The sequence below is a fragment of the Miniopterus schreibersii genome (genome assembly GCF_964146895.1).
Source record: "Miniopterus schreibersii genome assembly, chromosome: 7".
In the NCBI taxonomy this organism is placed as follows: Eukaryota; Metazoa; Chordata; class Mammalia; order Chiroptera; family Miniopteridae; genus Miniopterus; species Miniopterus schreibersii.
Genome location: NC_138108.1, coordinates 49,163,409 through 49,176,903, shown reverse-complemented (window position 1 = coordinate 49,176,903; position 13,495 = coordinate 49,163,409). Strand labels below are relative to the sequence as shown.

Here is a 13,495-nt window from a genome sequence, read left to right as displayed (position 1 = left end):
CAGTTCATGCATGCTGTTGGCAGGATTCAGTTCCACATGGTTGTAGGACTGAGGGCCCTGTTTCCTTGCTGGCTGCAAGCCAGGGACTGCTCCTACCTCCTAGAGGCCACCCACATTCTTTGCCATATGGTTGCCTCCATCTTCCAAGTCAGCAGTGGCATGTCAAATCTTTTTTATGCCTCAAATATCTGACTACCCTTCCTCTGAGCAGCCAGAAAAACTGCTTTTAAAGGGCTCACATGATTTGGTCAGACCTGCTTAGGTACTGTCACTTTCTTAAAGTAGGGTATACCATAGAACATAACCTAATTACCAGAAATAAATCCATCATATTCACAATCTCAGAGATCAGGCAGAGATTAGTACATGGGGGGATGAGAGAAAGTTTTGGGAGTCATTTAAAATTCTGTCTACCACAATCACCTTGTCTGTTGAGTTGAAAATAAACTGTAGGAAGTTAAGAAAAAAAATGAGGTTTTTGTAATAATGCAGATGAAAGGTGATGGTGTCTTGGACTAAGGTGGTAGCAGTGAAGGTGGTGAGATATGGTCAAATTCTGAAAGAACATGAAGGAAGAAGTGATAGAATTTGCTGACCAATTGGATACTGAGTGTGAATGAAAGAGAGGAGCTAAGGAGAACTGCATGGATTTTGGCTTTGGCAACTGGAAAAATGGAATTGCTGTTTGCTGAGAGACAGGATGTGCTAAGGTGGAATAAGTTTGGGGGGATAAAGACTTTTGGGAGATGCTACTTGAGATGCCAAAACATCCAAATGGAGTTGTTCGCTTAGTAGTTGCATATATGCATGTAGAGTTCAGGAGAGGGATTTCATCTGGAGATAAATATTTGGGCATTGTCGGTTGTAGTTGGTGTTTAAGGCCATGGGAGTGAGTGAGATCACCTAGTGGAAAGAGGGAAGAAGTTCCAGGATGGAGCCTGGAAAGTGGTTCAAGGTTAGAAGTCAGACACAAGGAGGAACTCCTAAGGAGAATAAAAGGGAAGGTAGAATGTAACTAAGCGAGAGGGGAACCCCAGAAGGAGGTGCAGAAGGAGGGTGGTCAACTGACAGGACATGACATTAGAGACTCAGAGGAAGAGCTGAGCTCTGGATTTAGTAGCACAGATGTTAGGGACCCTGATGAGAACAGAGCTGTTTTAGTGACTGAGTGAAGATAAGTCTTATTCCAGTGCATTTAAGAGGGAGCCAGGAGAGAAACTGCAGACAGTGGTGGTAGAAAACTCTCTGAGGAGTTTTGTGGTAAGGAGAGTAGGGAAAGATTGGCAGAGATGTGGGGTCTAAAGAGGTCCTTCCTCCCTCCCTTCCTTCCTTCCTTCCTTCCTTCCTTCCTTCCTTCCTTCCTTCCTTCCTTCCTTCCTTCCTTCCTTCCTCCCTCCCTCCCTCCCTCCCTCCCTCCCTCCCTCCCTCCCTCCCTTCCTTCCTTCCTGGATGTGAGAGATTACAGCATGTTTATATAGAGGGGGGGAAATGGCGATGCAGCAGGCAGGGGAGGTAGCTGGAGCCCTGTCTTTGAGTAAGTAAAAGGGGACTGAGTCAGTGCACAAAGGAGGGCTGGCCTTGGATAGGTGCTGGAAGAGTTCATCCATTGCCCTGGAAGAGGCAGTGCTGGTGAGTGTGCGGGTACATACAGGCTGGGGGGAACTGGGGAAGTTCTCTTCTGATGGCTTTTGTTTTCTTATGAAAATAGAAAACAAGGTCATCAGCTGAGAATGAGCATGGAGGCGGGGGCTGGAGGCTTAGAAAGAGGAGACACAGGGGAGAGTCCATTAGGAGAGGTTGAGTGAGCAAGTGGGGAATATGGGGGCATTGCCAGGCAGTACCAAAGGGTCACATAAAGTTGGGTTATGGATTTTATTTTCAGTATAGTCAAGCCATTTTCATTTCATTTCAATGAAATCATTTTCATGCAGATTAATTTCTTCCTCCCTGAAAGTTTTACAACAAAGACTTGAGTCATCAATTAGATTTTTGTCCATGTCAGATTAAACAGGAGGTAGCTTCTAGACATTGTGAGGTTATTTTGTTTGCTTTTACTTATTTACTTATTTTATTTTGTTTTATGGCTATAAGTGATTTCAAATGCTACTTTCCTGATCAATTTTTGGAGATTTGGTTTTTACCATGTTTTTTTTTTTAATTAATTAATTAATTTTTTTAATGTATATATTTATTGATTTCAGAGAGAGGAAGGGAGAAGGAGAGAGAGAGATGGAAACATCAATGATGAGAGAGTCATTGATCGGCTGCCTAACCCGCTCAACCCGGGCATGTGCCCTGACCGGGAATCGAACCCCTATCACCTGGATCCTAGGTCGACGCTCAACCCCTGAGCCACGCCTGGCCGGGCTACCATGTATTTTTAAACTCTGTCCATTCTGTTTTATGTTGACTGTTTGTGCCACATTTTCCCATTATGAATTGACATGATATGATAATAATGGCATAATGATAAAATATGACAGTTTATATGTGCTTTTTTGAGAAAATTGAGAGTAATTCCCCTCAGATGTTTCTGACCCACTCTATTGTCTTAGATTAATATCTTAAATGTTGTAAAATCAAATTCTTCCTTTATCACTTTGAATGGCAAGAGAAAGCAAATGCTGGGCTCAAAATGCCCTCAGGATAAAAAAAGGCAGCATCAAAACACTGTTTTTCAATAAACTCAAGTGGTTAGGAAAGAATGAGAAGAGGGGAAGGAGAGAGATATATGCTCAGATTCTTGGCAATAAGAGCTAGCTTGTCATCTATTTTCTTTTCTCTTTTACTATTTATTTATTTATTTATTTATTTATTTATTTGAGGGAAAGACACACACACTGATTTGTTGTTCCACTCATTCATGCATTCATTGGTTGCTTCTTGTATGTGCCCCAACCAGGGATCAAACCTATAAGCTTGGTGTATCTGGATGACACTCTAACCAACTGAGCTCCTATTTTCCTCTGTTAGCAAACTAAATCTTTTTAATGTAATGAAAAAAAGAGCAATAATAAAATATATTATATGCCTATATAAACTACCCTCAATTCTTTCTTTTGCAATTCCTATTCAACTTAGGTAATTAACCTTCTTCTTCCACCTTCCTCTCCTTCCAGAAAGATGAGTCTTGATTAATTTAGTCCAAGCATTTATCATTCGCTTTTTAATGCTTCCATAGCACTTTGATCATTTACTAGAAAGACACTTAGCACTTTTTATCATAGTTAATGTTTATGTTTCCTTTAAAATTGTGAATTACTTGAGGACAAGGGCACTATCTGCCCTTTTTATACCTCTAGTGACCATCAAAATACCTGGCACATAGACAATGCTTAGTAATTCATTCCCCTTGTCAATGACCAGTTTTGAAGTGGACAAGGGACACAAATCTGGCCAATAAGACATGAAGGAAAGTCTGCCTGGGGCTGAAGGGCTTCTGGAAATGGTTTTTCTCCCTGATAAAACAGATTAGGAATGAGGAACAGCATCCCCTTCTGCCTGGTGAAACAGCTGTGTGAGCAAATGTGTTGCTGGAGCATCCATGCTTGACCCTGAGAGGACAAGCTGGAGAACAAAAGCCAACAGCAGTCTGAGAATGGCAGAGTTGGAAGACAGAATGAACCTGGGATCTTGAGGATGTTACTTGATCACTGTGTTAACTGCCTTACTTCTGCACTTCCAATTATATAACATGCTAATAATAAGATAATAAGAAAACTCCATAGTTTAAACAACCTTTGATCAGGTTTTTTGTTACTTGAAGCCAAAAATATAATGACACACTCTTCATAGAGAATCAAGGAGCTGTGAATTGTTAAACAGTACACGTCTGGTGAACTGCATGCCTGCGAGCCAGTCTGATGGCTCCAGGATTGGAAAGCATGTATTTGGGCCTATAAATTATTAACTCTTTAAGCTTGGTTGTTTTCTGTGCAGGCTTCCCTGGACAGCATTTATCATTCGCTTTTTAATGCTTCCATAGCACTTTGATCATTTACTAGAAAGACACTTAGCACTTTTTATCATAGTTAATGTTTATGTTTCCTTTAAAATTGTGAATTACTTGAGGACAAGGGCACTATCTGCCCTTTTTATACCTCTAGTGACCATCAAAATACCTGGCACATAGACAATGCTCAGTAAATATGTGCTGACTTGGAGAATTACTCTCTGTTGACATGTGCATGCTGGGTACATGATGCAGAAGGCCCCCCTGAGCTCTGCCATGGAAAGGGGAAGCCAATTCAGCAGGAAGAGGCAGTTCGGTCAGAGGAATCAAGTAGATTAGCTCCTGTCAAAAGGATATAGTTATGAGGGCAAGAGAACATTCTCTACTTTGATGATCCAGCAAGCGTTCAAGGAGTCATCACTGTTTCTACTCTTCCTCCCTCTTCATGTTCCCATTATTATTACTTCCAAAATACATCCTGCCTTTTTTTTTTTTTTTTAACATCTCCAATGCTACCACCCCTTCCAATCTGTCATCTCTCATCTGGACAGCTCTCCCCCCTCACCCCCCACCATTATGTATATAGGATCAGAGACATATTACAGAAATGGAAATAACACCCTGCCACACTCATGCTTAGAGTAAAGAGAAATACCTTTCTGTGTCCCTCTGTCCTCTCCATCACACTATTTTTGTCCTAGCATATATTACTGTCTGATATTTCTCATGTGCTTGCCTACTACCCACATGCCCCATGAATTGTTAAGGCCCATGGTAGCAGGCTCCTCATCTCTACTGTTTAGGACCAGGTCTTGGTACCTGCATTAACACCTGCCATGCAGGAAACATTCAATACATGTTGAGGAGTTAACAAATATGGCATCAGGCCACTATAGGCCTTAGCACTGAAGAGGTTTAAAATAGAATAAAATAATAAAGAAAACCACAAGAAAATAGAAGCCATCCAGTAAACTCATGGACCTGAGCTTCAGCATGTGGGGCTTTAAAACAACTTAGGAAAACAAGGAGAGGAGATTCCAGCCCCACAAAGATGGCATTAAGGTGACAGGAGCCACTCAGCCAGTTTTGGGGGCCCAGTGTGAATTCAGGGAAGGGATGGGTAATAGTATCCACCTGATAGTCACCTCTCAGACCACCTTTTCCTCCATTATACACTTTGAGCCAGTGTGGCTCCCAGGGCACCAGGGTTGAAGTACCTGCTGGCTTTGGCTCTGCCTTAAATTACCTCTGCTTCTTGGGCCTTAGATGCTGAATTATGTGACCTAAGTTCATGGGTCCACTTACTTCCCTAGTGAACCAAATAATAAAAAAAATTTGTGCACATTAATGTGTACTCTTAACTAAACCAAATGGTTTATCATTAAGTTTTTAAAAAAACTTCTTAGGAAGTTATACTTTTGAAGTACAATATAAAACTTCAAATACTGTACTTGGCAAAAATAAAACAGCTAACTCAGAAGTTCCAATTTTGTGGTTTCAGTTTACTCTCAGGTTGAGAGACACACCCTCTATCGGAGGTCACAATGCAGCTGTGAAGACTAAAGGTAAAAATATTTATGAGCTACTGATTTACAACAATGAAAGTGTTAGCATCAAGCCATAAAGCAATGATTTATCATTAACTTAGAAAAACTCTCAGCAAAGCATTTTTTATACAGTTATTTATGGGAACCAGCAGGCTCAGGGAAGGCTAGAAGTCAAAAGACTTGGATTCCCAAGTTCTAGTACTTATAAAGCCCTAACCTTCTATGCTTCTGTTTCTTTGGTGTATAAAGTCAAGATATTAATACCTCTCTCTGACATGGATTGTTTCATGGTCAGATGAAATAATACAACATGCATTGGAAACAAAACAAGTATAATTCAGTGCAAGAAGTAAACCTGGACCTACTACTACTACTAAAACAATAAATAATACCAGTCAGAAGTGTGGGATGTCAGATGTGCCTATCTACAGCTTTACATAGGAAAGGAAGCAGCAACAGCAGGTGCTTTTCCTCAGAACATTTAGCATCCAGGGATTAGCAGTCATGAAATTATAATATAGGTATATGAATGGGAAGTTGTAACATTTATGCCAATATGGTATCAAATTTTATACTTGATCATAAGCTAACAGAATGATTTGGGTTTAAGAGCACCAGCTCTAAAGTCACATTACCTAATCCCAACTCTGTGGAATTTAGAGCAAGTTACTTAACTTTTTTGGTGCCAGCCTCCAAGATGGCCCCCAGTAATCACCACTAGTATTCATGCCTTTGCGTAATGCCCTTTCACACTGCATCAGGGTTGCTTTGTGTGACCAACAGAATACAACAGAAGTGATGGTTGTATACCATTAGTCACACTTCTGAGGCTACGTCATAAAAGGCATTGAAGCTCCCCTACTTGGTTTTTCTCTTGGATCCTTCATACTAAGGGAAGCCAGCTGTCCTGGTATCCTATGTAGAGGCCCCCATGCTGGGGAACTGAGGGTGCTAGCTAATAGCCATGTGAGAGAGCTTGAAAGTGGATCATCCGGCCCCAGTCAAGCTTTCAGATGAGACCTTGATTGCAACCTCATAAGAGACCTTGGCCAGAACCACCCATCTAAGCCACTTCCAAATTCCTAACCCACAGAAACTGTGACATAACAAATGTCCGTTGCTTTAAGTTTTGGAGTAATTCGTTGTGCAGTATTAAATCACTAAAACACCCTCTCAGAGTTTCTGAAAATCGTCCGTAAAAATGGAGATCATAATAGTATCTTTCTCAAAAGGTTATTGTAAGGATCAAATAAGTATATTGAAGGCCCTCAGCCCCATACCTGGCACACAATGTTGGCTGTTATTACATCTTTGCATACCTTCTTTTCCACAAGCAAGGTGATCTCACATGCATTTACAGTCACATTCCCTGTAGGCCTCAGCACTTTGTTAAGTCATAAAATTTCAAGTATTCAAATCCAGCTCTAGTCAGTCCCTTTATATTGTCTTTCTCTAACCATCATTTGGGCAAACAGTCTTCCCTTTTTCTCTCTGATCCCTTTTGGAACGAGCAGCAAGATGTCTAAGAGAGAAAAATCTAAGGCACATGCTATGGCTAGGGAACCAAAAGCCAAAAGAACCAGCCTGAAAAAGACCAACCCACTGACCTTATGAACACTCAACAATGGTTGACAATAGCTAACTGAGCTAGCTGGAGTCAATTCGAGCTTTTACAGAGCTCACTGTTTAGAAATTGTCCCTGAAATATACAAAGCTTTCATTCAGGCTTATTTCTGTGTTGTAAGCCTGGAATAGATCCTGGACTTCCTCAGGCAAACTTCATAGATGTTATCGTTTCTTTCTCTGATTATTCCTGTCTCCTTCACATTTGGGTTTTCTTTTATTACTGATGGATGGGTGAGCAGTCAAATTTCCTATGCACTGAAAAAAAAGTATTGAGGAAATTTACTGCTAAAGCAGTGCAAAGGAAAAAAGGAACAGCTATGTTCCTAACCCATAATAAAACTCAATAGTAAAACCACTTGACAAATAACAAAATGCAATAATAAAACTACTTGACAAATATATTAAAAACTCAGCCTATAATATAATTTAAAGGGGGAAAGAAATATAGAGACCACAAATACTGAGTGAGAAGGTTCTATTGCCACTAAGCCATGAGGATTTCTATAATTCCATTGTGAGTACAATATACTTATATTTTACTGCTGATTCTCTGGGAAACTGAATGTTTAAATATATAATATCCTTTTTAATAGGATATTTTATAAATTTAAAACAAAATACAATCCTTTATTATATATAAAGAAGGAGGTGAACTTTCAATTTTGCTTAGTGAACAGCGTAATTCCTGACATCAAGGAGTTTTTATTCTAAAAAAAAAAAGGTAATAGTATTTATCAGGTCTTCCCCTCCCCTTCCCTCCCTCCCTCCCTCCCTCCTTCCCTCCCTCCCTCCCTCCCTCCCTCCCTCCCTCCCTCCCTCCCTCCCTCCCTCCCTCCCTCCCTCCCTCCCTCTTTCTGGGTGTGCCCAGTTCTGCTGAAGTCATCTTTTCATATGGAAACACTTAACCTTCTCTTACACCAACCTCTAAGGGAATAAACTTGGGTTTGATCATTTCTTCCTCCTTACTTTTGGCTGTTTGTTTCTTTGTTTTCCACATAATCTAACATTTTGTTCTGTTTTTCTATCAAAATTTTCCTCCTTCCTTTTCTCTTTTATTCCCTTTCCTTTCTTTCCTTTCCATTTATATTTTGTCTCTCCTGCCTCCCCTCTTCTCTTCCTTCCAGGTGTGTGTTTGATTTTAAAACTAGATTGACGATATGAAGGACATTTCTTGGGTAACAACTCTGGATTCTTTGTAAGAATGCTGTCCCTTACAGTGGCACAGCCCAGGAATGGTATGGCTGATTTAATGATTTAACAAAAATGCTGTGACAAGGCATGAATTGTAAAAAGATGAGTTCCTTTTTCTTGCTAAGAGTCCTTTTATAATCCCAAATTAGACCACGTGATCCTGTGTCTCTGTGTTGACACGCAAGGCATTCACCTTTTCTCTGGAAAACCTTACCTCCAGAACCTGAAGTTAACCACTCAAGCCTCCCCAAAAAAGGAGCTTGTTGTGAGAGTTTTGCCCATACTTTCCAAGAAGTGATCTTTATAATCCCAGGGAAGTTTGCTCAACCCTCCTTAAATTATCTTATTGCGTCACAATCATAGGCAAAGACGTGAATCTCAGAAAGTCCCCATCAGAGAAGACATTCTTGAAATATTTGTTCAAATTTCATTTGCAGAAAAACTAAGTACTCTTTAAGGGAAATGAAAAGACAGCCCCTCCCTCCCTAGGTTTCATGAGTCACTCAACAAAACAAAGCATGTATAGTTTACCTGTCCAAACCCTGTGAAAGACCCATACCCCTAGGCCATTTCACTGCCCATCTCGAGTGGTTTATCCAAGTACAGAGTTCCATCCCTTAAGGAAAGTTCTGATAAGTACAGTTTTACCCATCCTTCCATTGCCATGGCGGTGCCTCCAAGACGTTTTGGAGAAAAGCAGCTATTCTAGTTACTTTGATTTGTTTGCATATCTGTTTCCCACTAAACTACTATAAACACCTTGACGTGATCTTTATAATCAGAAAATTTAATCTTTGTCTTCCTAGCGACTAGCACAGTGCCTGAGACATAATAAGACATGTGAATATTTGATTGTACGGATAACCCATGCTTTGGCTTTGTGTGTGTGGTTGTTTAAATATACAAAGAATCACTTTATGAAAAAAGTTAAATTTCAACAGTTTACAACAAAGAGTCAAATATAAGTGGACTGATGCCTGCCACTTAACAGTCTAAAATTGTAGTAACCATTGCTTTAAGTAACTAAAGTCATCATCAATAGGTCAACACACTCAGTTATTTAACCTTTGGCACCTTTGCCCTGGCCCTGAAATTGCCAGGCAAACATGGTTTTGATAGCTCTATAAACTAATTCTGAACAGTCACCTTGAAATCTGGATAAGATACCTTTGTCTACATACTTCCTGGTTGACTACACCAACCAGAGTAGATGCTTCAGTTAGCTGCCCAGAATGTGTAATACTGAAATGAAAGTAAATATTTAAAAGGAAAGTTGGGCCGGATGAGACCCAAACTAGTTATTCTCATGAGCTTGCATCCAACAGTGTGTGTTCCATTATAGGAATGTTGTATGTTAAGAGCTGGGGCGAAACTGGAACAGTAGGCCAAGCTAAAAGAAACGAAGGTGGCTTTAAATGAAAGAACCCACCAAGCATCACTGATCCCCCCCCCCAACATTCTCATGTAGTACTCCAGCTTTAGGATTTAACTCTGAAATGCTTACTTCTTTAACTTCCCTAAGTGGTCAAACAGTTCTATTTTCCTGCATCCCAACTCGGATGGGTTTCCATCATTCCTGAAGGGAAACTCCCTGCGGCCCTGCGCGCTGTCTTTTCTCAAAACAGCATTTTGGGGCTTACTTTCTTGTTCCCCCGCCCCCATCCCCACCCCATGGCATTTGAGATCTTGAAACACTGCCTCCTTTCCTTTTGAAGACCGCAGCCACGGGCATCGAGAAATTAATTTAAATTTAATACAAAGACATCCTAAGACTTTCCCCCAAATTCCGGGGGGCATGCGTTGGTTACACAGAAAGCCTGGCCGAGGCTGCGAGGCTCTTGCAGCCTCAACACTGGAGACCCGCGGAGGTGAACCTGATGCCCCAGCCCCAGGGCCCCGGGCAGCCTCACCTCCCACCTGTCGCACTGGCCCCGGCCCCCAGCCCCCAGCCCAATCCCTCGCTCTCACGGTGGTAACGCAGAACCAGATCCTGGCCTCCAACTTCTCTCTTTCAAATGTTAAACTTACTGCCTCTGCTCAGCAGAACCGCGGGCACGGTGATGACGGTGACGAGCGCGGCGGTCCCCAGCAGTCCCAGGAGCACCTTCCACTGTGTCTGCGGGCCGGGGAGAGCGCGGGGTGAAGGCGAGCCCTCCGGCCCCGGCCTGCGGGGGGTGGGCGCCGGGCCGCCCCGGGGCGGCGGGCTCGGCGGGCGCGCGCGCGGGGAGCGGGGCGCGGGGGCGGGAGGGCCTGGGGGGCGCCGGCCCGAGGTGTTCAGAGCGGCTGCATTTGAACCCACGGCCTCTGAGCGCACTGCCCTTTGCTTCGACTACGCCCGCACGTCAGGAGCCGAGGGAGGGCTCGGGCTCGGGCGCGCGAGCTGCGGGAGGCTCTCCGGGTGGTCCGGGGCTCGGAGCCAGGGTCTAGCAGCAGGTCCCGGGGCGGGAGCAGAGGTCTGGGGATCCCTTCACCTGTCAGAGGGCGCACGGAGCCGCTGCCTAATGAGAGCCCCTGGCTCCGTCCTGAGGGGTTTGGGGCACTGCTCGGGGACAGTCTGGTGCAGCGGTCGCTACAGCGCGAGCCTGGGGCTGGGGAGCCGCGGGCGCGCCACTCACCTTCATCGTCGGCGCCTGGTCGCACTGAGCGCCGGGGGCGGGCGGGCAGCAGTCCCACTAGCGGCCGAGACGCGCGTCCAGCTGGGCGGCTCGCGGCCCGGGACTCACTCGGCGCTCCCCAGCTTCGGGCCCGAGTTAAACATTAGCGAGAGCCAGGCTCCCGAGGTGTCAAGGCCGTGGGGCAGGCTGCGGGAGAAGGCGCGTCGCCTCGGGACGCTGGCATCCCGGCCGGGGGGCGCCCGAGAGGCACCTCCCCTGGGCCGTGCGGGAAGCGCGGGGTGCGGGGATCCCGGGACTCGCGGGAGCGGTTGCGAGACCCCGATCGCGGGGAAGCTGGCGCCCGGCATCCGACGGGGAGTCGAGGCCGCCGGCGCCGGGACCCCGGTGCGTTCTGTGAGGAAGGAGCCTTGGAGCTCGGCTCCTGCAACTCCGCGCGCACGGGCACGGGGACCGAGCCCAGAGAGGGCGCGGGGCTCTGCAAACGCACACAGCTCGCTCCCGGCGGCTGGAACTAAAACCCGGCCTCCATCGCTTGCCCGTGAAAGGTAGGCTGGGAGCAGAGGAGTGTTTAAAGCTTCTGGAAGGCAAAGCGAGAGAAAAGGTGATTGTTCACATATGAATAAAGCTTAGAGGCTAAGTATGTGCATCCACCCTCAGCAGGGAGTTTCTGGCTTGTTGTGCAGGCTTACCTTCTCATCAAGGTGCCAAAAATAATAACACTAACACTTGTGTGGAACTTACTTTCCCCCCAAGCGTTGCTCTCAGCATTTACTGTGTTTGTTTTACAGGAAGGAAGCCTAGGCACAGAGAGGTTGTCACTTGGCCAATTCACGCAGCAAGGAAGTCCTGTTGTCTGAGTTCAGAGCCATGCTCTTAACCACTGCTCCACATGGACTCTGATCTTTTAGTCTTGCAAAGATTTGGAGAAGAGAAAACCGTCAGGAGTTTTCTCTCCCATTATGCCTTGTAGGTATGTTCATCCATCCATCCACCCACCCATCCATCCATCCATCCATCCATCCATCCATCCATCCATCCATCCATCCATCTCCATGTCCCTCCCATTCATTCCATCCGTTCCACTAATATGCCAGTCCATCCCAGTATCAGACTCTTTTTTTAGGAGCCAAGGTAGAGAAGTGGAACAAGACAGATGAGGTCTGTGCATTTGGCACTTTCAGTATAAAATACACAAGTACATTATTTGCATTTGGGGCCCCCCTTTGCTCACTCTCTTGAAGATGTGCTACTTTTACCTTCTAAAAGGCCCCCTTCAGTTTGTTCACTACAGCCGAAAAACAAAGCCTCTCTGTCCATAGTTAGTGGTAAAAGATTAACAATGCAAAGTCCTATGGAGCATTAAAACATGATTACGAATAAATTCTAATTTCCAAACTTTATCTCCATTCCAGACTCTGCTTCTGCACTCAGGGATCTTTTCCCTTCTTGACCACTAGTTGCTTATGATACATACATACATTCACCCACACCCCCCTCCAGAGGCTCAAACTGAACTCTGTATCTTCTCCAACACCCTCAAACCACCCTCCTCTGATCATCTATCTCTATCTTCATTAACAGTGTCTCCATTCATCATTCACAAAAACTGAAAACTTCAGTCATCTCAGGTTTTCTCTTCTACTCTCTTGCTGCTTTCACTTGACTACCAATCCCTCGCCAATTCTGCCTTTACAGGCATCTCTCAAATCCATCCCTTCCTCTCGCTTTCAATTGCTGGCAAAAGTGAGTTAATGTTACTGGAGCCTGTGAGCTGAAGTTGTGAAAAGAGACGGTCGAACAAAGACCACAGGGCATGGTGCCATATTGGGGGCTCAGCGTCACCTCAGCTCTAGCCAGTCTGTACACTCAGCAATGGAGGAAGGAAGCTACAAGTCACATGAGCCTTGGGGTGGGACATCCATGCACCTGAGCCTATGCTTAATCTCCGTGTCCACACCATGGCACTGTACATCCAACAAACCCTGGGGAGGCTGCGGAGAGGTTGGGTGACATCCATGGAACAGATCGTCTTGTTCTCTGGAGGCCATGACTTGAGACACAAATGTCTTCACACTTGATGCCTACTTCAAAAAATTCTTTCACATATCTCCCTCACCCAGACTTCTTTGTCTCCAGTCTTTCGATCTTGATTTTTTTTCCAGTCTCTAGGAAACAGCTGGTCCACACATTAGCCACCACTTATGAGTCAGTGTAACCTTATTTTAGGCCATCTCTCTTTCCATACAAAATGAAAAAGCAGATGTTCTACTCAGAGTTATGTCCACTAGGAAGATTTTTCTTTCTACTGTATTTGATGGCATCCCTGAGAGGGACTATGATGACTTAATGACTGGTACCAACTTTCTTTGCATAAGGTCCACTCTTCTCCCTCTGTTGCTTGATTATTCGGTACTCCCCATGAAACTATAGGTGCATGTGGAGGGAGAGACATTGAAGCAGTGGAAGGGGGCACCAGGGAGTTCAAATTCTCTGCTCATGCGAATTTCTTGTGCCTCTGGAATACTTGGGCTCATCTCCTATAGTGTATACATACCATTTTCACT

At 44.4% G+C, this 13,495-nt stretch overlaps 1 protein-coding gene across 1 annotated transcript in view; it reads right to left on the bottom strand.

Annotated features, from left to right (window-relative positions):
- DPP4 (dipeptidyl peptidase 4) overlaps positions 1-11,359 on the bottom strand; it is a 77,151-nt gene extending 65,792 nt beyond the window's left edge. The window contains exons 1-2 of the mRNA XM_081142148.1: positions 10,932-11,359; positions 10,345-10,432 (exon numbers count right to left, since the gene is read on the bottom strand). Of these exons, the coding sequence (XP_080998274.1) occupies positions 10,345-10,432; positions 10,932-10,937 (94 nt within the window). The 5' untranslated portion in view covers positions 10,938-11,359. The remainder of the gene's footprint in view (positions 1-10,344; positions 10,433-10,931) is intronic.
- Positions 11,360-13,495: the final 2,136 nt, after the last annotated feature.